At 34.5% G+C, this 24254-nt stretch overlaps 1 protein-coding gene across 3 annotated transcripts; it reads left to right on the top strand.

Moving 5' to 3' along the window:
• The first annotated feature begins 1207 nt into the window (after positions 1-1207).
• LOC126973907 (myeloid leukemia factor) lies at positions 1208-20474 on the top strand. Of its 3 annotated transcripts, XM_050821277.1 has the most exons (9): positions 1208-1491; positions 3586-3752; positions 6327-6418; positions 7503-7605; positions 9037-9157; positions 10354-10461; positions 12309-12392; positions 14618-14651; positions 16024-20474. In XM_050821277.1, the coding sequence occupies exons 1-8, from the start codon at positions 1433-1435 to the stop codon at positions 14640-14642; spliced, it is 759 nt and encodes a 252-aa protein (XP_050677234.1). In that variant the 5' UTR covers positions 1208-1432; the 3' UTR covers positions 14643-14651; positions 16024-20474. The 3 variants fall into 3 exon arrangements, with proteins under 3 accessions (XP_050677234.1, XP_050677233.1, XP_050677235.1); XM_050821276.1 differs by lacking the exon at positions 14618-14651; XM_050821278.1 differs by lacking the exons at positions 12309-12392; positions 14618-14651 and having other exon boundaries at positions 1209-1491.
• Positions 20475-24254: the final 3780 nt, after the last annotated feature.

Raw genomic sequence — 24254 nt, 5'->3', positions numbered from 1 at the left:
AGGAATAAGGGGCTTGTAGTTATTATGTATCGAGACTACACTGCAGGGGGACCCTGTAGCCTCGCTCATCTGTACAGATTTAAAGACGCTTTCTGCCCACACCCTGCAAGCCAGTGCACCGCTATGGCGACAAATAGGTGTTGGTTGAACAGTCCGGGCGAACGTTGCACAATTTTTATAACTAAGTACATAGTTTACATAATATATGTTGAATACTTATTTAGTGTACCTAAGTACAGTATCACTATATATTATAAAACTCCTCCACCACGTCTGTTCGCGATAAACTCAAAAACTACAGCACCGATTTTCATGCTGTTTCACCAATACATAGAGTGCTTCTTGAGGAAGGTTTTAGTATATAATTTGTTTAGTTTTCGCATAAATTTTTCGTACATTGACGATATATTTTGTTGGAGTTGTTGGAAAAAAATGTCTGAGAGCTTTCAACCAAACTGCTGTCTAAACCTTTCGAGATATAGCAAAACTATGTATTTTGCTTATATTCACTACTTTTCGAGGAAGAAGAAAAGAATACCACCACTATTCATTTAATGTTCATTTTGTATATCTATATATATATATATATATAAAAGATTTCCACGTATATAGTCACTCATCACCAACTCATCACGATATCTCTGGAACCATATGGCGAGACTTGAAATTTGGCAGGAATATTCCTTTCGCCGAGTGGAGGTCAGCTAAGAACGGAGTTTACGAAATTTTACCCGCAAGAGTTTTTTTTTTAATTATAAACAGAACAACGTCTGTCGGGGCAGCTAGTCATTAATATACGTAGTTCTGGGAAATTCATTCATTTTTCAAGACAAATTGCAAGTACGGTTTGCGTACGGTAGATACGTAATGACTTGCATCAAATATGAGGTGACATGTCGCAGTTGCGCACTTGAAAGTAGAAATAATATTAAGACGTTTTGTGCCGTGGTGTGCAGCGCTGCGCAACGCTAAAGTCCGGCTCTTAAATTGTACATAGATAGCAAATTATTAAAAAATAAGTAATAAATTGAAAATAATACCATGTTAATAGAACTGATACTGATTTTAATAATTATGATAATAAACACGATTATTAATTAGCTCACACGTTATGGAGTTCGTCACTAGCCTGTGACTAGACTAGGACTAGAATTCTGTTATCTGTGTGTTATCTGTACAATTTGTGAGAGCTCAGAGCTGTCTAAATTGATAAACTGTGAAAGACTAAAGTGAAGTCTGACTGAATGTGCCGTGGGGATTGTTGAAAATCTCAAGACTTGAAAGATTTGCTTTGGATTTGCTAGAGATTTCGATTTCAGCAGCAAACGATCCACGTTGTTTTCTTTATTTGCTTAACTCAATAAGTGTGGTTTTTATATCAGCGTAAATTGCAATTTTTCAAGAAAAATTCAATCTTCATTTAGTGAATATTATGTCTCTTTTCGGGTCACTGATGGGTATGGCGGACGTCGAAGATGATCCATTTTTCGGGTATGCTTTCAGTATTAAAATTAATCTCTAATAACCAGTTAGTATTGGTTATTGTAACTAAATGTATAGCACTACGCTTATATAATATCAATTGCTTTATCCAGGGATATACTTATAATATTTGAACTGAAGTCAGGGCGAAAAATCGTCATGGAAATTTTGAGTATAAAAGCTGTTGTGGTTAATTACCACTGTTTCTAATTAACTCTGCAGTAAAATTATCCAGTAGCAACAACAAAATCTTATTCTAACATAGAAATACATATATTATTACTAAAGGTGCCATCTTATAAAATTGAGTAATAAATTTATAATACTAAAGTTGTAAATTTATTATTACCTCAATCATGTCAATGAAATATTATCTTACCTACATCAGTGCTAATATTTACTCTATAGATGTCTAAACTAAGTAGGTAAATTAGTTTTGCATCCAATTGTCAAATGAGAGATTCCAAATTCAAATCTACAAAATTTACTTTATAAAAAACTAAACAATAAAAACAAACTTTACACATTGATTATATTCTTATTTATTCTAACTTACAACTTCTAATCATATTTCAATCTATTTATATAGTTTTCCTTTCAATCAGTTTTTTTACTGTGTGTTTACAACCAAAACTATTCATAGGGCATTCATGTATAAAGAATAATTTATTTATTATAAAGAAATCTTTGAGTGCACTGTATGGAAGTGATTTGTTAACTAAAAGTGGTGGAAGGAAACTTGGGAGAGCATTTTTTGTATTGTTTGTAAAATAACAACTGCCTGTAGGCCTATTCTTAAAAGTAATGTTTCATATTCTTATAACATAAATTGATGTTTCAAATCAAGATATATTATCAATACGAGTGGCACATTCATTACTTGAGGTTTTAATAGCTGCTCTTTCAATTATATTTTCAAATAATTCGCATGCACAGAGACATGGATAAGGCCATTGCTGTTTGATTTATGGCTAGGAATTTTTCTGTTTTAGTGAAATAATTATTGATTGAGTCACCATTGTGTTTGTTGCTTTATCAAATAGTGGGAAAGCTGGTGTCTTAGATTTAATGGTGTTTGTTATATTTCTTATGGCTTGCCATAGTTTTTTTTGTCAATATATTTAGTATTTAATTATAATTGTATTGTTGTTTCATCTTTCCTAATAAATTGAGATCAGAGTGGGTGGTTTATCTTTCTTATAATATACTATTTTATGGCAGTGCTGTTGAGCAAGGTGCCACAACCCTTTGTGGAATTTGAGCTCTCATATCAACATATTAAACTATTAAATCATGTACATAATATTGGGTTTAATTAAAAAAGATGTTTTACATTTTCAGTAATTGTAATGTTGAGTGTTTGTCCATATTTATAATACTACTAGCTGATGCTCGCGACTTTGTCAGTTTAGATAAAGGGTTTTTAGAAATAATAAGCAAGATTGGTGTTGAAGATTATCTCATGTACTATTCCAGTTTTTCATCTCATCAAAATCAAGTAGCACTGGTTTAAAAGCGTAACAAACAAACTTATGTTCACATTTATAATATTAGTAGGGATGTAGTAGCTAAAAGTTGACTTGTTGAAAGTTGTAAACTTTGTACTGAAGAGGTAGTAAAGAGAATTACTCCCACAACAAAGATTATTTAATAATTAATGAGATACAATCATATTCATGGTGACATATACGTATCATAAAGAATCATTACTTGACAGTTGAATAATATTTGTACTCTACATATTGAGAATGAATATAATAATATTGACACACTTTTACATGACATAGCCTGTGTTATGGGTTATAAGACAATTACATATTTAATACAATATACTTACTTAAACATACATAAATTCATATAAACATACATAAATACATTTAAGCATCTATGACTCGGAAACAAACATCCATATTCATCATATAAATGCTTGCACCTACCGGGATTCGAACCCGGGACCTCTAGCTTTGTAGGTAGGATCGCTAACCACTCGGCTATACATGTTATGAATAGTATAAATATTCACTATGCTATAGCGACAAGTTTTGAATTTAATTGATTTGCAATAGATGTTCATGAAATTAGCCTCCATTGTTTTTTTTCCAGATCCCACATGAGGAACATCCATCGAATGAACAGCATGATGAATTCCCTCTTCACTCATCCATTTGGGATGCTCAATGATGGACCCTTATCAATCATGGGGCCGAGGCACGATAGTTCCCTGATGCCATTCATGCCTGCTATGCCTCAACTCAACCGATTGTTCTCAGGTATGGAGTAATATTATGACATAACCTTTTTTGTCTTTTTTAGAGAGATGTGAAGAAGAAAGTCTTGGGGATTTAGAGAAGATAAAGTTTCAATATATTTCTATTTGCACCCTTGTATATTGTCTGAAGTCTGCCGATATGATGATAATAATCTCCTCCTGTCCTGTTCAACTGTGGACCCGTTTTCACCATATATATCATAATTTTTTTAAATACCTGTAAAAGGAAATACCAATCCTTAAAGGAGCTGAGTGATGAGTGAAGAGATGAGAGTTCACCTTATGGTAAGTGTTGTGCCCTGTTCAATGAGTCCAGTGGACCTCCTGCTTCCTCTCTGGGAGCAGCATACAGGTTGTTGTTGACAGTTATTGCTTGAAACCGAATCACTTAAACTCTGGAGTGCCCCATGGCTGTGTGCTATCTTCCACACTGTTTCTTCTGCATATCAATGAGGTGTCCAACATACATTGCCATGAAGACGGCGGGCTATACAGGTCTCTCTCAGGGAAATCGTCGACTGGTGCCGGGAGAAACTTGTTTCTTCTATCGAGTCCTCTCTTGAGAAGGTAACATAATGGGGTAAATTGAACCTTGTACAGTTTAACCCCCAGAAGTAGACTTCCACTAAAAACACCCCATTTGTCGTATCACCGCTCTTCGACAACACTTCCCTTAAAGCCTCGCCTAAAATCGAAATACTGGGCCTCGAAAACTCCAGCGATTTCCAATTTCGCGGCCGTGTCCGGCCACATATAGAGTATTTCTGTCATCTCTGGTCTTGCGTACTCCAGTATCAGCTCGATCTATTTGACGACGTGCATTGCAGAGCAGCTCGAATTGTCGGGGACCCAGTGCTCTGTGAACGGCTGGATCACTTGGCGTTGCATAGAGACGTCGCTTCATTGTGTGTCTTCTACCGCATTTATCACGGGGAATCTTCCGAAGAGCTGTTTCCACCTTCGCATGACACGCCACAAAATAGGATATCATCCCCACCATCTGGATGTGGCGGTCCTCAACAGTGCGGGTTTCAAGAACTTCCTTCCACGTACTACAAAGCTGTGGAATGAGCTTCCTTGTGCAGTGTTTCCGGGACGATACGATATGGGTATCGTCAAAAAAAGCGCGTTAAGGAAGGTGTTTAAAGGCCGGCAACGCTTCTGTGATTCCTCTGGTGTTGCAAGAGAATGGGGGCGGCGGTGATCACTTAACACCAGGCGACCCGTACGCTCGTTTGTCCTCCATAAAAAAAAATCTGAGGTGAATCGCAACTGCGCTCGTCAATTTGACACATAATATGTTGAGTAACATAATAATGGTTACACAGTGGGAGGCTCCTTTGCACAGGATGCCGGCTAGATTATGGGTACCACAACGGCGCCTATTTCTGCCGTGAAGCAGTTATGTGTAAGCTCTATTGTGTTTCGGTCTGAAGGGAGCCGTAGCTAGTGAAATTACTGGGCAAATGAGACGTAACATCTTATGTCTCAAGGTGACGAACGCAATTGTAGTGCCACTCAAAATTTTGGGTTTGTCAAGAATCCTCAGCGGCACTGCATTGTAATTGACAGAGCGTATCAATTACCATCATCTGAACGTCCTGCTTGTCTCGTCCCTTATTGTCATTAAAAAAAGAATCTGCTGTCAACTGATACTCCTCTGCATGCCACTGGTGTCTGGTTTAGTAAATGCATTTTTTGAGTGTGGGTGTTGAATATATATTAATTACACGATGTAATGTTTGTTTCTTTTAAGTAAAACACAGAGATCGCTTATATTACGCAAATGATATTATACTAGCTGACCCGACAGACGTGGTTCTGCCAATAAACGGTTCGAGAGATATTGTAAATGCGTGGGTGGGTTGGATCGTTCCTTGAGCTTCAACGAATCTATTACAAAAGATTTCATTGAGATCGGTCGAATAGTTTAGGAGTTATTAGGGAACATACAAACATACATTCTCTTTTATGACACACACAGATTACAGATGAGACAAGTAGCCGAATTGTTAGCTTAGCACGAGACATCATCATTCAGATTAACAAGTAACAACCATGTTACAATTTTCTTATATCATGGATAAAGTGACAACTCGTTACCATAGATTACCTCGTAATCTTGATAATTACATAATAAATAGATAAGTATGAAACACAAACACCCTGTATATGTCGTAATAAAACTACCTTACCCTCAACAGAGAACAATAATACACAAACATAAGTAAATTGAAGGGTACTTGTAAATAAGCATGCGGTAAGAATTAGGTTTGTTGTAATTTTATATAATAAGTTTGTAAAAATTAGAATAAGTGTTTAATGTTATTAATTGTAATATATAAAATATAATGTCATATAGTATATTCTTAGTTATTTATAACATGTGACGAGTGTAGTACATGGTAAAATCCGAATGGGTTTATATTTGTACTTAAATTTAAGTAAATTTTAAAATACTTTTTTTTTGTGTATAAAATAAAGAAATAAAAAAGAAGAATAAAAAGACAAAATATCATAGAGTAAATAGTTTCTGTTTTTAGCATGCAGATTTAAAACTAATGTAAATTAATAGTTTCAGACTTGGGTGATGGCAATGTGAATGCAGGAAGCTCATTCAGCAGTAGTACTGTTGTTATGTCCAGTGGACCTAATGGAAAACCACAAGTAAGCATAGAGAGTTTCATCAGAAACTTTGTTATTTAATCATTATGGGAGATAGTTTTGTTAATATAACATTGCTCGGTTGATAAAATTCATTTATTTTCTCAAAATTGATTCCTTTAGAATTCTGTCTCTTAGAATTATGTCACTTCTAACACTACCACCGCTTCGGAAACAAATGCAGCTATGATATTGAAGAAGAGGTGCAATTTAATGTTGTATGCTTTGTTCAACTGTCAGGTTGTGGCTTCATCTACAGGAGCACTTTACAGTTGATAATCTGCTCAACCTCAATATTGAATCCTCATTCCACCAGATTACCGAATAGACTGGTTTATGGCCACAGTCCCAGAACAACATTATTCCCAAATAGTAGCTACACAATGTCTAGAAAATTATTTAATCATCTTCCTCTAGAAATAAAAAGCTTACCACAGAAACGATTTACTGGACTCCTGTTTAAATGGTTAATCTACAAAAAAATTATAGTGTTAAGGATTTAAATTACATGTAAACTTTTTACATGCTAATTTAAATTAGCCGAATAAAAGACACTACAATAAATTTAAGATCTATAATGTATACTGTATTTGACGCAATAAATAAATTTCATTTCATTTCATTTCCATATACAATATTGTACTGTCATTGTTATTGCTATAAAATAATCATAATTTAGTCCCAGGCTGTCCGATCACTTAGATATTCAGCTTTCGTGTAGATGTCTTAATGAGAAACAGCTACAATAACATTAGAATACAAAGGTAAATTTCGGCACTGTATACAAGACTATAACAGCTCAGATGGGACATTGGGTTGATCTGGAAAGCAGAAGACCCCAGTTCGAATCCAGATGTCGTATTAGTTTTTTTTTGTTCAAATTTGTACATTCTTAAAAATCCAAGCAAGGCTCGGTCGTCCGGATATTTAATAGATTATGCCTGAACAGTGTCTGATAATATTATGCCAATGAAAAAAATGGAGAAGTTCCTACAGCATATTATATAACACAAAATTACACGTTTGGTTTTTTTTTTGTTAAATCAATGGCCTACATAGTTACACTCATCTCTTGTTATGATTTAAGATCATCAGCTCATCCAGCAGTACTAAGATCGGCCCCAACGGCGTGAAAGAGGTGCGCAAGACACACCAGGACACTCGCACCGGTGTTAAGAAGATGGCCATTGGTAAGTTGAGATTGATATAATCAGTTCTGAGCACGGGGGGTGCAACTTCCCTACATTGGCACATGATAAAAATTTGCATTGAAAGTGCTGCCACCATCATTTTACATACATGATAGATAGATAGATGGAGCTAGTGATAGCATAAAACACACTTAAGTTACTTATTAAAACAAGACTTATCAATCGTGTGGTAATCAAAGTAAAACACACCATTGAAATTCCACAATCCCAAATAAAGAACAAACTTCAATGTTAATTAGTATCGCAATACGCAATCAATACAATCTACAATAATAGAAAAAATATATAAAAGTAATGAGCGCTATCTAGCGATGGTAGTCGGTACTCGGTACGCTACGGGCGTAATAAAAATAGCACAGCGCCATCTCTTGGCCTGGGTACACTGATTTTTACATAATAAAAATATCAGTGGCACATCTATCTCTGGTATATAGTGTATTAATTATCTATGGTTCTGAGTCAATAAGTAAAAGGCACTAGGGGCGAGTTACGTTGGCGTAACCAACCTTAGTATTTAAGCAATAGGCTAATCAAGTATCATGTTCTAATTGATTGGATTTTAGCACTTAAGATTTGACGAATTAAAATCAGTCTGTAACAACTCTCCGGCTTGAACAGTGGCATTCTTGCTTTTTAAAAACACTTCAGTTAGGGCCCAATAGATAACAAGCCGCTCACGAATTTTCCATCATTCTCAGGGCTGCACCAAAAATTACGTGACACGTTGTGTGTCTGCGATGGACTCCTAAACTATTGAACGGATTTAAATGTGGATTACTTCATGGAGTGCAGTTTAGTCCAACTTGAGAGATAGGATACTTTTAATTTCGATTTGGGACCCATAATTATTTTTCTTTCCCATAATTGTTGTTTGATGGACATATTTTCTTTGAGAGTTTTTATTGACGCACGATTTGACAGTTCTGCTGTGAAACAATTTCATTTTAACAACAGGGAGTATATTTACGAAATAATTCTTGATGTTATGAAGTAGTATAAAAAACAGTATTTATGTATTATGTGCAGAACAACGTCTGTCGGGTCAGCTAATTTATTATATATTAAGGTCTTATTAGCTCTTCCAAATGATACAACCGTTCGAGTGACGTATCATTGAAAAAATCTTGTATGCTTTGTTCGACTCTCAGGTTGTGGCTTCATCTACAGAATCTACTTTACAGTTGATAACCTGCTCAACCCCAATATTTGCATATTTAGAAATAGAATTGAGATGTCACTCTTGCAAATCTAAACAATATGTTATGTTTTTAAAAGTGATAACCCTCACTTCTGGGATTAAATACACAAATAAAATTAGGAAAATAAAATGAGAGTTATCACTTTAAAAACATAACAAATTGTTTAGATCATGAAAATATTGACCATTATTATGTTTTTATTTGTGTTCAGGACATCACATCGGTGAGAGGGCCCATGTGATTGAACGTGAACAGAATTACTACTCAGGAGATGCGGAGGAGAGGCAGGAGTTCATCAACATTGAGGAGGATGAGGCGGAGCAGTTTGACAGGTTTGAGATGGACTACCAGATATATTTTTTATGCAAAGGGACGTGACGTACAGGACGTTCAACTGATGGTAGTTAATACGCCCTGTCAATAGACATTTATATCTTAATAACAATGCAATGCCGCTCAGAATTCTTGAGAAACCCAAAAATTCTGAGGCACTATAATTAGTAATTTCACTAGTTATGGTGCCCTTCAGACTGAAACTTAACAATGCTTCGACAACCTGTATAGCCGAGTGGTTAGCGATCCTAACTACTAAGCTAGAGGTCCCGGGTTCGAATCCTCGGTAGGTGCAAGCATTTATAGATGTTTGTTTCCGAGTCATGGATGTTTAAATGTATTCATGTATAAACATACATGAATATGAATATATGTATGTTTAAGTATGTTGTATTAAATATATCACTGTCTTGTAACACAGGCTATATATGCTTAACTTGGCGCAAGATAATTTGTGTAAAAAGTGTGTCAAATAATTTGCTCGCATCATTCTATGTACATACTATTTAATTGTATAAACTTTTATTGGTTAATGATTTATATTTTACGTTTTGTTTTTTATGTGGTTACTTTAATTTATTACGTACTTACTGTTTGTTTCCCGAATAAAATAAAAGTAAAAATAAAATAGATAGACACGTCTTTATTGCATACCATACAGACTTAAAAATAAAAATTTATTAAAAAGATCTTATGCTAATTACAGTCATAGGTACGCAATGCCTCCCATTGCGCTTCCCTCTTATCGCTTGAAGCGATCTCTTCCAGACAACCCAATAAGATATAGGGCACAATTAGTTATTAAAACTTGTATCTTGAAAATAATGTCTGTAAATAGTCTTTTATCTACACCCATGGTTTAAATCCTCTATTAAAGATTCTAAAACAGTAATTCTAATTCCATCATCCAAACGAGTGTTGTATTGAAATTTAGTACAACATTACAACACTCGTTTGGATGATGTAATGGTTACTAGGACTGGCTTTGTTAATGTTAGCGGTAAGCTGTTTCAGAATCTTTTATAGAGGATTCATATTATGGGTGTAGATAAAGTCTTGTATGCTGTTGATAATTAGGTATTAAAACACGCACAAACCCACATTAGTGTTTTAATATCCTTTATTTCAGAACAGATGCATAAATAACTGTTATTTATATTAAGTTAATAATACATCATCTGTTCCTTTACTGTAGAGAGTTCCAGGAACGTGCGGGGAACTACCGCCGCCCCGCCATCATGCCGTTGCAGCAGGCCGACACACGCTTAGCTCTACCGGCGCCGCCCGCGCCATCTGTCAACGCGTAAGAAATATTATTATACAATACTTAGTGATGTATAATACCGCATTAAATAGATGCAATGGGTACCGATCTGGAAAAATTAGGAGTAGCGAATATCTCTATTAAGCATAAGATCTTAGATAATTTAGGCAGCGCATGACAACCGGCCATGTTTATTACTTTAGTGTGCATGACAGTTATATACGCCTATACGTCACTTTGTTTTAGTGTGCGTGCGTTGCCGATAATAGAGGGTAACAGTTCGCCGCTATTTTATTCGAGCTTTTCACAGCTGTCACAGTCTATCTAGAAGTATTAACTATTTAAGCATATAATAATCTTAATAACAACTTGGCTAGTTTGAGAATACAAAAATTCAAAAGTTTATGTATTGTAGTCAAATTATTAAAAGTTGTTTAGATGGTGAGACTAATGATGCTATTAATAATTATTGTAGTATAAATTCAACTATATATTTTAGTCAGTACAAAGCCGAGAACATTGAATCGGCGCATGAGTGCTAAAAAACTAGTCCACCAAAACTTTTTTTATGCGATCCTCTTCAAATTGCCCTACTGATGATATAAATGCATGTTGCCATGGGGCAGCCCCGTGGCATATTGGTTAAAGCGAAATTGTTTAAACAATTGCAAGGAATTGTTATTTTTTAACCGGAGGTTTTTTTTATATTCTTTATTTAAATACAAATTAAAAAGGTCCTATTACATTTCACGGTATAGTTAATATTTTTAGAGATATGAATTTTTAAAGGTTCGAAAAATCTCAAATTTAGAAACTTTTGACCCATGAAAAATATATTAAAAAACAACCTTTTTTTTTTTCAAGTCTTTATACAATGTTTTTACCTATTTTTTTTTTAATTGTTAATTTCGCGCTCTCTCAAGTCCTGGACTATATAGGAACAATGAAAGAACATCAAATAAAGTTGTATTCAAAAATATTCTTTTTGGTTAAAACCGATTTTTTCTCTTATCTTAATATAGATCCTAGAGCCGTTTCCAGAGTATATTTAAATATGTATTGGTCGTTTTTATGTAGTGTGCTTAAGCTAAATTATAAGCAATTTTATATTTATTATCTATATTTGTTTGAAGAGCTGAGCATGTAGCAATTATTATTTGCAATATAGCTTTATCATTTTCTGTATTATATTAAACGGAGGGTAGTTAGTTATTTTATGTTTGACGTTTGTTGGCAACTAAGATGTTTAATGATAAAGTCATTATAAAATCATCTTGACATTTACAGAACAAACATGAGTTTTTGCCAGTGATTATAACAAGTTATTCTTAATTGGGTCTGTCATTGGTAAAAAATTATAAAAATAACCAACAATGGAAAATTATCATTGTTCTGTTTTCTTTTCTAAGTAGTTAATCCTTATGCTTCTCACAACCACTTTGAGGAATCAATTACCTATACTGGCCGAAGTATTCTCGAACCGTTTTCATTTTCGAACGTGAGCCTTTTGCCCATTTCTACCTCTCAAATCAAAGAAAAACTATGTCCAATTTTGTATAATGTAAGTTTATGCTTAATTTACCTACCATTAGGGAAATTATATCGATAATTAACGAGAATATAATATTTTATGAATTTGTCTAATACTATTCTTTGATAGTTTGAAATTACATGAATTTCTTCATATTTTTTTTTAAATTTGAGTGTAGTTATTTAAAGGGCTGAATATCGAGTAGAATATAAATAATATTATGTTTATATAAGAAGTACATTCATTTGTTGTGTACAACATTTGTTTTTAAAATGGCGCCCAGTGTATTTTCTCCATCTACCCTCCTTAAGTAGTATGTAGTGAGTAGTGGGTTGTGAGTGGTACACTATTACAGCGACGACATAATCCGAAGACATCGCCGACCGAGCGCCCGGCGACCCATCCGAGCAGCAGCCAGTCCTCTCGCCACTTCCTCCAGGTAATTGCCACCACTCTAACACATGTGTAATTACAGTAATTAGTATCCCGAATTTACAGCATTTATTAATGATATATAGTATATTCTTAATATCTATTTGAAGTACAGAAGTTATTAAAAGGCATTGAATTTTGTTTTAGTTAGTGTAACATCTAATAACAAATAAAATCTATATTATTAATTTTACACACTAACAAGAGTTAGCATTTATTATCTCAATGTGTGACCTGTGACGGGTTCTTAGGTTTTGTAAGTGTCTATTTTGAGAATATTCTAGAAGATTACCAGGCGGAGGTTTCTTTATACAGTAGGTATTCATTGCGTATTTTACACAAATTATGCAACCTTTATTTTAAAATTTCTTAAACAATCTAAACATTTCCTTAGCATTGAGATCCTCACAATCATAATAATGAGAGTAATGCGATTAAAACATATAAAATACATTTAATAACATAAAACACTCCGGTGTGCTGCGAGTGATAGAGACACGAGTCTGTCTCACTCCCCGTGTAGGTATCGAAAACGTTAGTAATCTAATAAATAAGTCTTATCTGTAGAGGCTACCGCAGTAGCCTCTACAGATTAGACCAGCCAGTAGGGCCTCACGAGCGAGCAGTGACGCACGCGCGAGCTTTGTTGTCACCTACTTTACAGATCCAAAGTCAAAAATATTTTATTGACATAAAATCAAAACATTGCTCGTCAACGTCAATCCGGCCGATATTTTAAAATTTGAGGAACATAAGTAAAGCAAAGCATATAAAAACAATCTAATTTAAAGTGATTATTATTATAATGAAATTACATTTCATGATAGCTACCTATTTATTTCCCATACTAAGTAGGTTTGACTATGTCATGGTCTTCATACATATACATTACTATCTGCCTAACTCATGTAGGTTTGACAACGAAAGAATATTGATTTAAACCTATGACCTTATACTAGGTAGGTACAGTTTTAGGTTAAGATATCAACGCTAATGTCGTAAGAAGAGATAAGAGTCACGCGATAGAAAGAGAGGCAACTTCTAGGTGAATAAAAATTTACGTAGTAGCGCTGTGCGATCTAATTTACACTTTATAATATGACCACAAGAGTCCCTATTTCTTTAATTGATTTTGCGGAGTGAGACTTCCGTACTATTGTATATTCTTTGAAACGAGTAATAATAGTTCAATGACCGAATATTTCACTGCTTGGTGACTGGGGTATTGATAATAATAGTGCATCGATCAATGATATGATAGTATAGATACGTTAATGTACCTACTTACCGACATTGTCCCGCTCACCCGACGGACACTTACTGATTGAATGATTAAACACTAGGAGAAAAAAATACAGCTATAATACGACAGTGTCAATCGTTGTGTAATAGTTATTTATGCTACTGTTGTGTAATAAGGGGTATTAAAACACGAATGTGGGTTTATATGGGTGGGTGATAATAGTATCACATGAGTGGTTTAATACCTAATTATCAACAGTTGCATACAAGACTTTATCTACACCCAGAATATGAATCCTCTAAAAGATTCTGAAACAGTTAGCTTACTGCTAACATTAAAACAGCCAGTCCTAGTAGTAACCTAATATCATCCCTTACTAATTATATACAAATAAATTAAGTATTAATGAAATAATTATTAATTTTAGTAGTAATTTACATTTTGTATAGTGCAATTATTAAAATTCACTTGAATATTATGTTATTTTGCAGCGTTTAAAATATCCGGCGGTGTGCTGTCAAAACTTGAATCGCTCATTTTTTCAAGAAAAATACTTTTTTTACGGCGCGCCATGTTCTGGTAGTGTGGAACGCGCGTAAACGATAATGTTCTTTTTGTGAAATTCATACAGATACCACGCATCGACCAATAAGAATGTCGCTGTTTGTTGAAATTCTTTGTGCATGAAGGGATCGAAAAAAAATGTTGTGTTGTTATGAAATTCAGTACAACATTACAACACTCGTTTGGATGATGTAATGGTTATTACGACATTGGGTGTTTTAATGTTGGTAATAAGCTAACTGTTTCAGAATCTTTAATAGAGGATTTAAAGCATGGGTGTAGAAAAAATCGTTTATAACTGACAAAATGCGCCCCAATTGTGACGATTTGGAGTCATATAATGCGCGCGCTGATTACATTTTCTGGTTATTTTATATTGTTTTATCATTGGTATCAACGCTGCAAAAAGATTGTTTTCATTACAGATATTGGAGGAGGAGATACTACTAATATAATCTAGTAATATTATATTATATATGGTACTGTCTATGCTGTATATATGTATGCTATGGTTTCGGTTTGCGCTTTACGTGTTTGCATGGCTGTAAAGGCGCTATTTTTTGTTTAGATTCTGCAATAATTGTATGATAAATTGTTTTTATCACATGTATTTAAAACAGTTTGTGTTTTTTTCAATATGTCAATCAAAATGTACCTATTTTTTTAATAACATTCTCAAAAGTACTTGGTGTTAAAATTGTCCATTTTGATATTTGTATTTATTTATTTTGATATTCAAAACTTATATCAAAATATTTTTGGGAAGAGTTTGAAGCTGATATTAATGTATTGTGATTTAATTAATTCAAAATAGGATGTGACATCACTTATTGAAAGTCAAAAACTACCACCCATTCCAAAAAGAATACCTCAGACTTGAGAAGAACGGGCGCAACAAACTCAGCGGGCTTTACAAAAAATATGGTTACAAAGTAATATAGTGCAATTGAACTTAGTATTTAATCGCCTGAGGGCGGTCGCTCCATTCCCATTCTGTGGTATCATTAAGAAAGTTATTTTTGTTATTGTTACCTTCACCACACAAACGTTTTTTAACAATTTAGAATTTCGTAATACATTTCATTTGAACATTTTCTGAGATCTTGTTGTAAAAGCATATACATCGCCCCACAAAAGAACTCGCCGACTTAGCCGAGTAGTAGGCATTCTAAGTTAATTACTGTTCCTGATGTTAACACTATGGTTATGACAGTTTCTAGTAAATTCACCTATGTGCGTATGTACATACATTACATTATCAAGAATATAATATATGAGAGTCGTTTTGTCTTTATCTAACCGCCTGGCGAAGAAACTCTGATGACCTATATATATACTTTATGAACTGGACGGAAATTTCGGAAATTTGGTATGAGAAATGAAACGCATCTTTACATGCGTGACAGCTTTGTATGACAGTATACGGGAATTTTAAAAATGTCGAACAACAGCTGTTGTGTTAACGCGTCTGTCTATAGTCTTGAGTTTTTCCTAAGTCGTGGTTATGGTAGACTTAATGAAGTTAAGTCTACCATAAACACGAATATTACAGGCCAGGAATATTAGTTTAGTGTGCGTGACAAGCTACGTCTTACACTCGCGATTTAGGTATGACACTTTGTGTTAGTGTGCGTGAATTGCTCAAAATAAAGGTTAGTTCTAAAGTCTGTTTTTTCGACGTTCACAGCTGTCATAGTCTATCTAGACGTATATAAGTATCTAAGATCTCAGCCTTAGCAAACGGATAACGTGTGTGGCGACCTAAAAGGTGGTTTTTAATGTTCAATGTTTGATACAAGTATTAATCGGTGTCTACGATGAATTTTTTCAGCTCTGGCGTTCGCGAAGTATATGGAGGCTCGCATCCACAACGACACCGCAAGCACCACAAGAGTCACCGCCAGTCCAACGCCGAACATAACTAAACCACGATCGCACACAACACGGACTTTGCCCCACAAACTGACTAGCGAGCATTTAAGGATGCTTCAATTGACGATGATTTTTTTTTTTGTATTTTTCCATTATTTTTTAATGTTATAATCTAAGTTCTTTATGTTAAGAAATTCAATTTTTAATTTTCTAGTATGACTTTAGATCTGAACATAATAATATGAAGGCGTACCGTCTGGTGTGTTTTCGTAGCAATGGTCGTTGTCAAATGGCTCGTCTAGTCCACACTCCAGTATTCTATTTAAAAGGTACATACGCAAAGTCAGCCTATTTGTGTATTTATTTTGCAAAGGACATATTTACTAATTGGCTGATTTTATTACTGTGCTTACTGACATGGCTATAAATACATCACTTAAGCGCTACGTGTAGACGTGTAGCGAGTTTATCACAATTCTATCGTCGGGTCTCCACAAGACGACTATTATCCCATCCAGAAGTATTGACGCGACCGCTATACAATCAATATGTTCTGATCGCGTTCCACTCGACGTATCAGCCGTAAAGGAGTCTGCCGAGACTTTACCGTACCAACACAACCGTGCTATGAAGATATCTATCTATCAAGCGTTTAAACAACTTTATTAATATAGTTAACAAAATACGACGATTGTTGAGGCTTCAGTCATGGCACTCTACTGGATACAAATAGCGCACGAGTTGAGTGCAGTCGGGGCCTGAGGTAAAGAGTGTTAGCATCTCCCCCGCTGTCCGCAAGACTCACCTCGCGCGCCTGCAGTGTAGTGCTGTGCCATCGTTGACAGTTGTCGTAAAGTTGCCCGTGTTTTTTTTAAATTTAATAATGATTTATCCGAGTCCATCAGGTTCCGTTGCAAAAGAAACTAGTTTGATTTATGGCCAAGCACGACAAATGGCGAAAAATGTTTTAGAGATGTGTGTAGAAAGGCAGAACAAAAATTTTAGATTTAATTACTAGGTTAAAATGGTAAACTTATAGCATTGTATAAATTTATCGATATACTCATGATTATGGTCATCAATTATAATTAGGTCACAGCCCTATCGCATTGCTGAACTCTGCATTCAACTCGCGCGGTATCTGTAGGTCGGTAGCAACACAGTCTAACAGATAGAGTCTCATTCTTATCAATACAAATAAGTAATAATATATTTTTGTCTGAAAGTGCTATGACTATTTCGATTCTTGTGCGTGTATTATTAAAAAATATGCTTTGCATTTGTTGACATTGTCTAGTCACGACCGTGGCTTTTAGTATTTTTTTAAATTAGAAAAATAATCAAATTTATGATAATATTATTATATATGATATATTATTTAACCTGGACTTCGGTAGCCTTAACAAATTTCTTCTTCCTCAGACTATTTTTACTATTTTGACGGAATCGAGTAACAGGCAGACAGACTTTCAGTTACTTAAATAACCTGCCCATGCACTGTTTCGGTTGGTGTGAATTGAAAGCTTAATTAAATAAAAATATGACTCGATTTTTATTCTAATTAATAAATAAATCTTTTTGGTATAAAACGATTCAATTACAATAACATAATATTATAACCACTATAACAATGAGCCATTATTTTGCAAATGGCCTATGACATCTTTAACTGACTAAATCAAAAAATCTAGTAGTGGCAGGCTGAATAACCCCTCCATTATAATTTTGACACAGTTAATAGTTATATATGCAACTGTTGTGAAATAAGGGGTATTAAAACACGAATGTGTGTTTTGTAATAATAGTATCACATGAGTGTTTTAATACCTAATTATCAACAGTTGCATACAAGACTTTATCTACTCCCATAATATGAATCCTCAATAAAAGATTCAGAAACAGTTAGCTTACAGGTAACATTAAAAAAGCATGCCCTAGTAACCATTACATCATCCAAACGAGTGTTGTAATGTTGTACTGAATTTCATTACAACACTCGTTTGGATGATGTATTGTATGGTCATTAGGACATTGGGTGTTTTAATGTTGGCAATAACCTAACTGTTTTATAATCTTTAATAGATGATTTAAAGCACGGGTTCAGATAAAAAAATCTTTTTTTCGTGGTCTTTGACGCTAGGATCTTTGATGTTTAGATTAATAAGCATCGTAATTAATTATAAAAATAATTTATTAGTAGTTTGAATATGTATTGTATTTCTAAGGGGGTAAAGTGTATTATCAAATACAATCTGAATGATAAATAAAATCAATGCAATGAAGTAATTTTTACAGTTATATATTCCATTGCTTTAACAACAAGGTTACATATGTCTGTTTTAAATTATTATTGCAAAATGACAAAGCGTTTATCGTGACAGAGCTAGTTAAAGCTAGTTTTAGAGTTTAGGTTTAGATTTTTTTGTATCTAATTCAATTTGTAACATTTATATAACGGGCTTGGTTGGCCTGCTAGTATTTATAGTAGTTAATTAGTAATAACTGATTATAATAACGCAGTTGCTAGTAAAATAATACTATAATTACAATACAGTGCTTTATTTAAAAATCTATAAATCATATTTAATTTTCTCAAACAGTGGTACTAAAAATAGTTGTTTTATCAGCAACTATTTAAGTTTCTATATGAAAACATAATTTTTGCATCATATGCAACAATTGTTTTCATCCCCAACTATTATGTTTGGTAGAGGAACTAATTTGCGACCAGCTAAAAATGTTCTAGAAATTTTGACACACCTTGAGTTTCCATATTATGCCACAGTAATTGTTCCACTGGAAATAACTGTAATTTCTCCATGAGCTTTTAAAGTTTTCAATATTAATTGTAAATCTGGTTTCGTTCTGATGCGAAATAATTTTATTTTTTTATAGTAATATTATCCTAAAGGTCCATCTACTATTCTTTAGCTTTGACAGGTGTAATTAAACAGTACATCATGTACATCATTACCTAAACGGTGACTAGCTCTGGTTGTGTTATTAACAAACGCGGAATAAAGTTATTCCAAATTTAAAACTTTTTGCCTTTATCTTTACCTTTGTCACTACAGAATGACAAGACAGGGAGAAGTAATTTTAAGCTTGGAGCAGGGGCGTGCATATCATATAGGCCATAGGTTCTCAACGTGGGCGATAACGCCCCCTTGTGGGAGTTTGAGACTTTCGGGGGGCAGTAGCCCCAGTAGACCCAGAGAAAATTAGGCGGCATTGAGATGGCGCAGATGGGGCGTGGGTAGATTAAAAAAAAAATCTAAAAATTCATAAATTCATGTCTTTTGAATGTCAAAAAAAATATTCCTCAATATAACTAAGCATGCGTTTTAATTGCTCCCACTGAAAAATTCTTCTTTCATTCTTCTTTTTAAACTCAGAAATAGGATAGGGGTCATATTCTTATCTTACGACTATAATATAATATCTTACGTTTAAATATAATCGTGGCAATAGCTGTTTTAATTTCGCGACAGATGGAAGTAAAATTAAGATGGGGGGCTCTAGAAAAAAAAACATATTCTCAAAGTGGGCGGTGAGCAAAATAAGGTAGAGAAACTTTGATATAGGCAATAAGCCAGTTCCTATCTCGTTATGAACGTAAATTAAGTTTGATCTAGAGTGCCTACCTTGCTAGAAAACAAATTCACTCCATTGGCTTGGAGTAACTTTACACTGTGTTTGTTAATAAGATAGTAGAGGTACAAAATATTGACAACTCCTAACTGATTCAACTTTATTACCTATTATTGTTTCGCCAATAATGTAATTGAAAAGTATTTTCTTTGATTGACGCGTGTAATTGTAATGTTTTTCCATTAGATTTTTGCGTAAAAGATACATTTTTATTATTATTTTATTTAACCCGACGTTTCTAGACCTTTCCGGATCTCCTTTTCAAGGGGACTGCAGATGAAATGAATCAAGAATGAATTCGTCATATTGTTGAAAACTTTAAATAGAATTGTTCAAGTTTCATGTAAACTTTGACCATAGTACCAAGTAGTAACTAAATTATTGTTTTTTTTTATTGTAAGGCCGGATGTGATTGCGTTCGAAAAGTACCAGTGCTGGACGCTAATGTATAAGGTCTTCTATAGTGATGTAACTAATAAGTATTTAGAAGCTAATTCAGTTTTATAGAATTTAATGCATTCGTTTATTAAATTTAATCGATATTATATTATCTAATATAACACTGCCGATCGCATCACCAAATCACTTATGAGTGTAGCTTATATCTTTTCGCTAATATGTTAATTTGAATTTGATTATTCTTATTGGTTGCATCACTGGTCTGTTTCACAATTAGTAAGTTCAGCTTTATTGTAGATGTAAGCCACCCGATATTTGGAATTTGTGTGATCGATAGAGTAAATAAATTTAGATACATCGCGAGGTGTTTTATTGTATTACCTTTTATATGTCCATATATACCAGGGAGGTTCCTTTGCACAGGATGCCGGCTAGATTATGGGTGCCACAACAGCGCCTATCTCTGCCGTGAGTACGTAATGTGTAAGCATTACTGTTTCGGTCTGAAGGGGATAGTTAAATTACTGGGAAAATTAGACTTGACATCTTATGTCTTAACGTAACGAGCGCAATAATTGTAGTGCCGCTCACAATTTTGGGTTCAATAATCCTGAGCGGCACTGCATTTGTAATGGGCAGGGCGTATCAGTTACCATCAGCTGAATGTGTTGATCTTCTCGTCCCTTATTTTCTTTAAAAAATAACCTATATTCTTCCATTTTTGTGGGTTTTTTTGTGTTGTCAGTTCTAAATTAGAAGAAGAGAGAAAAATTAAGATTTTTGGTACGAGGTGGTTGAGGTGGCCGCCGATAGTCATCGCTACTTTGAACTATCATCCGGCGAAAAGCCATCAGCAGCACTGATCAATTTTTTTGTATTGAACTGGGTTCATGATTTAAAAAAAAATTAAGATTATATATAAACACGTGTATCACAACCAACATCATAGGTTTGTTATAACAACATAATATATTGCAACACGCTCGGACGTCGCTTCGCAAAGTGCAGTGACGAAGTAAAGGTGACATTGTTTAGAGCATATTGATTGTTTCTATACACGTCCACTTTGGGTCAAGTCCACCAGGCGTGCTGTCAACAACATCAGAGTGCAATACAATGACGCGTATCGTATCCTGATAAAGTTGCCACGGTACGGCAGCGCGTCGGAAGTGTTCACTAAGGCCGTAGTACCAGACTTCTTCGCGATCATAAGATCACGAACAGCATATTTTTGGAATCGTTTCCGTACCTCTAGTAACGAGATTCTCAGTACATTGGCGGAGGATCTGAACTGTTCCATTTTCAAGCACTGCACTGCACTCAGTGCACCGGGAGACGAACAAAAAATAGCACTGATAAATCAGGTACTTACGACCAATTTGCCTGATCATTACGAGTGAGGACAAAATGTGAATTATGATAAGCTTATTGCCATCGGCAATTTTTATTTAGTTTTTAATTTAAATGTATACGTTGTGTTGGGTTTATTAGCTTTTAATAAAGACTATTATTATAACCGCTACTTTCGCTGAACCTGCCCGGCGTTTTGTACGTAAACACTTGAATATTATACTGTGTGAGATATTTCGTGACTCAACGAGAACAAGCACAAAGAAACACCTCGCTCTGGTCGCCCTGTTACAGATAAAATGGATGCCATTTTTTAAAAAGGTGCAAGATAATAACTAACTACGGCCATTCCCAATATTCAGTCTATCTGTTACTTGAGATAAAAATCGTAACTAAGTATCGTTGACTTTTCTGTCCCAATGAACTTATCGAAGGTAATTCACCTTATCCGTACCTACACGCTGACTGTCAATGGGACGTCGTATAGCTTACCAGCGATAGAAATTTGTTTGGAAATCGTAATTTACGCGTCCCAATATAAGGCGATAAGTATGACTTATCGGGTATATTGGGACAGATTCATATTATCAACAGCTAATTACTGACAGTAGAAGGTAGTAATTTAAGTCTATCTGTAGATAGTATATTGGGAACGGCCATAAATTGACCATGAAACAGTTTTGACCCATTTAAATAAGCAAGGTACCTACACAAGAAGCTCTTATATCTAGGTTGCCACACATAAACTGAAAGAAACCTAATAAACCATTTACCTACGTACTTATTCGCGATTCTTTATTGAGTCGTAATTTTTGATTGATAACTGATGAAAGGGAATCAAGTACGAAAATAACGTCCTAAATAGGTTGGGTTCAGTCGGTCTGGTTTCACAGACTGGTAACTCGAAATAAGGCGATGCTGTGTATATGTAGGATTAAGGTACCTACATATTGTTCATTATAAGCATTTTACCGCCGGGTAGGGACGAATTAATATCTACTAATGAGTAGGAATTGATACTTTCGTTCGATACCTGTACTCAGTATCGATTATTAGCAACTCTCGATACTGACTACAAGTATCGAATTGATTGGTTTCGCAATGCCGCCATCCGCCTCAGGCCCGAGACCTGAGCCAGCCTGCGGCCGCGCCCCTATTCGTCAAGAAAAATTGAGGCATTACATAGTATTCATATTTTTTTATTTAATTAACTTAAATTATAATAAATGATTCTAAATTTATAAATTTTTTCTCTCTATCTCTCTTTTGCGTATCTGTCTTAGCCTCGCTTATGAATGTAATCATTTTGTTAAAAATTTTATGAGTAGGTAGGTATTGAGTACTCACAAGTATCAACAATAATTTAATACATCGAATGTGGTATCGATACTTTGATTCGATACCAGTATCGATGAAGGAATGGTATCCCTACCATTGATTCGTTTTCTACTACCCAAAAACATGAGAATAAACCAAGCAGTTGAGATAGAAATTGTTGATTTAGTCAGTGCCAGGTTAACATCCAGAGAACACTACTATATCTACCTACATGTCGGGTTTTTTTGATCAGAAGTCCTAAAATTTCTACAGTAATTCGGGAACATGGCAAAAAGTCATCGAACAAAATGGCACATCTAGACAACTTCTCATTTCTAAAGTGTACTTTAAAATTGTTTAGATTTGATAGAGCGACATCTCAAGTCAATATCCTAATAATATGCAATTATTGGGGTTGAGCAGAATATCAACTGTAAAATTAGATCCTGAAGATGAAGCCACAACCTTGGAGTTGAACAAGACATATCAAGATTTACGAACCAAAAAACTATAAATTTTGGTTTAACCTTAAATTTAATTTGTAAAATGACACCTAAGTACTGTAATAAAGTAGATAAACTTTGAAAAAAAAGGCTAGAGTTTTCTTTTTTGGATGGGATATTTTTTTTTCACCCTAATATTCAAGGGTTGTTATAAAAGCATTGTATAGTCAAATTCTAATAGATATTTTTATTCAAAATACGATATGACATCACTTATTAAAGTCAAAACCACCCTTTCGGGAAAGTAAAAACTGATAAGATGTTGACGCCTAGCCATGTCAATAAGGGACGAGACGAGCAGCATGTTCAAATGATGGTTATTGATACTTCTATTACAATACAGTGCCGCTCAGGATTCTTGAAAAACCCAAAAACTCTGAACGGCACTACAATTGCGCCGAATCGTCACCTTAAGACATAAGTCTCATTTGCCCAGTAATTTCACTAGCTACGGCGCCCTTCAGACAAACACAATAATGCTTACACATTACTGTTTCACAGCAGAAATAGGCACCGTTGTGGTACCCATAATCTAGCTGGCATCCTGTGTTAAGGACTAAGGAGCCTCCCACTGGTATTTACGACACATGTGGTTTTTACTAGGAAAGTACTTGTTAGATTTAAAGAACTTGTCTGAGATGTGACAACTCCGTGTTGAAAACCTGTCTCGCATGAAAACACGCAACTAATTTTGTGTTGCCTAAATACGAACACCTGATGGTACGCAAGCAAGCGCCCTGGCTAAGTTACTCATGGTACGGTAGTCACTGCAAATCACAATTTACTTATTCTCATGACTTTTCTCAACATCATAGAAGATGTTCAACAGTTGGCGACTCTTGTATAATTTTTTTTTTCACTTTTTTTATGTGATCATTTCCTGAAAATCAATATTTATACGTTCTCTTTACTTGATACCTCTACGTCTTAAGATGTAGTACAGGATTTCTAACACCCTGTGTAATAGTAG

The sequence above is a fragment of the Leptidea sinapis genome, chromosome 30 (assembly GCF_905404315.1).
Source record: "Leptidea sinapis chromosome 30, ilLepSina1.1, whole genome shotgun sequence".
Lineage (NCBI taxonomy): Eukaryota > Metazoa > Arthropoda > Insecta > Lepidoptera > Pieridae > Leptidea > Leptidea sinapis.
Note: the sequence above shows the minus strand (reverse complement) of the source record. Positions and strands in the feature narration are given on the sequence as shown.

Excerpts from the sequence above, each read along its gene's own strand:
- LOC126973907 (XM_050821276.1), top strand. The coding sequence starts at position 1,433 with ATGTCTCTTTTCGGGTCACTGATGGGTATGGCGGACGTCGAAGATGAT. Across the intron at positions 1,492-3,585 it reads GAAGATGATCCATTTTTCGG|ATCCCACATGAGGAACATCC; the intron begins GTATGCTTTCAG and ends TTTTTTTTCCAG. Across the intron at positions 7,606-9,036 it reads TGTTAAGAAGATGGCCATTG|GACATCACATCGGTGAGAGG; the intron begins GTAAGTTGAGAT and ends ATTTGTGTTCAG.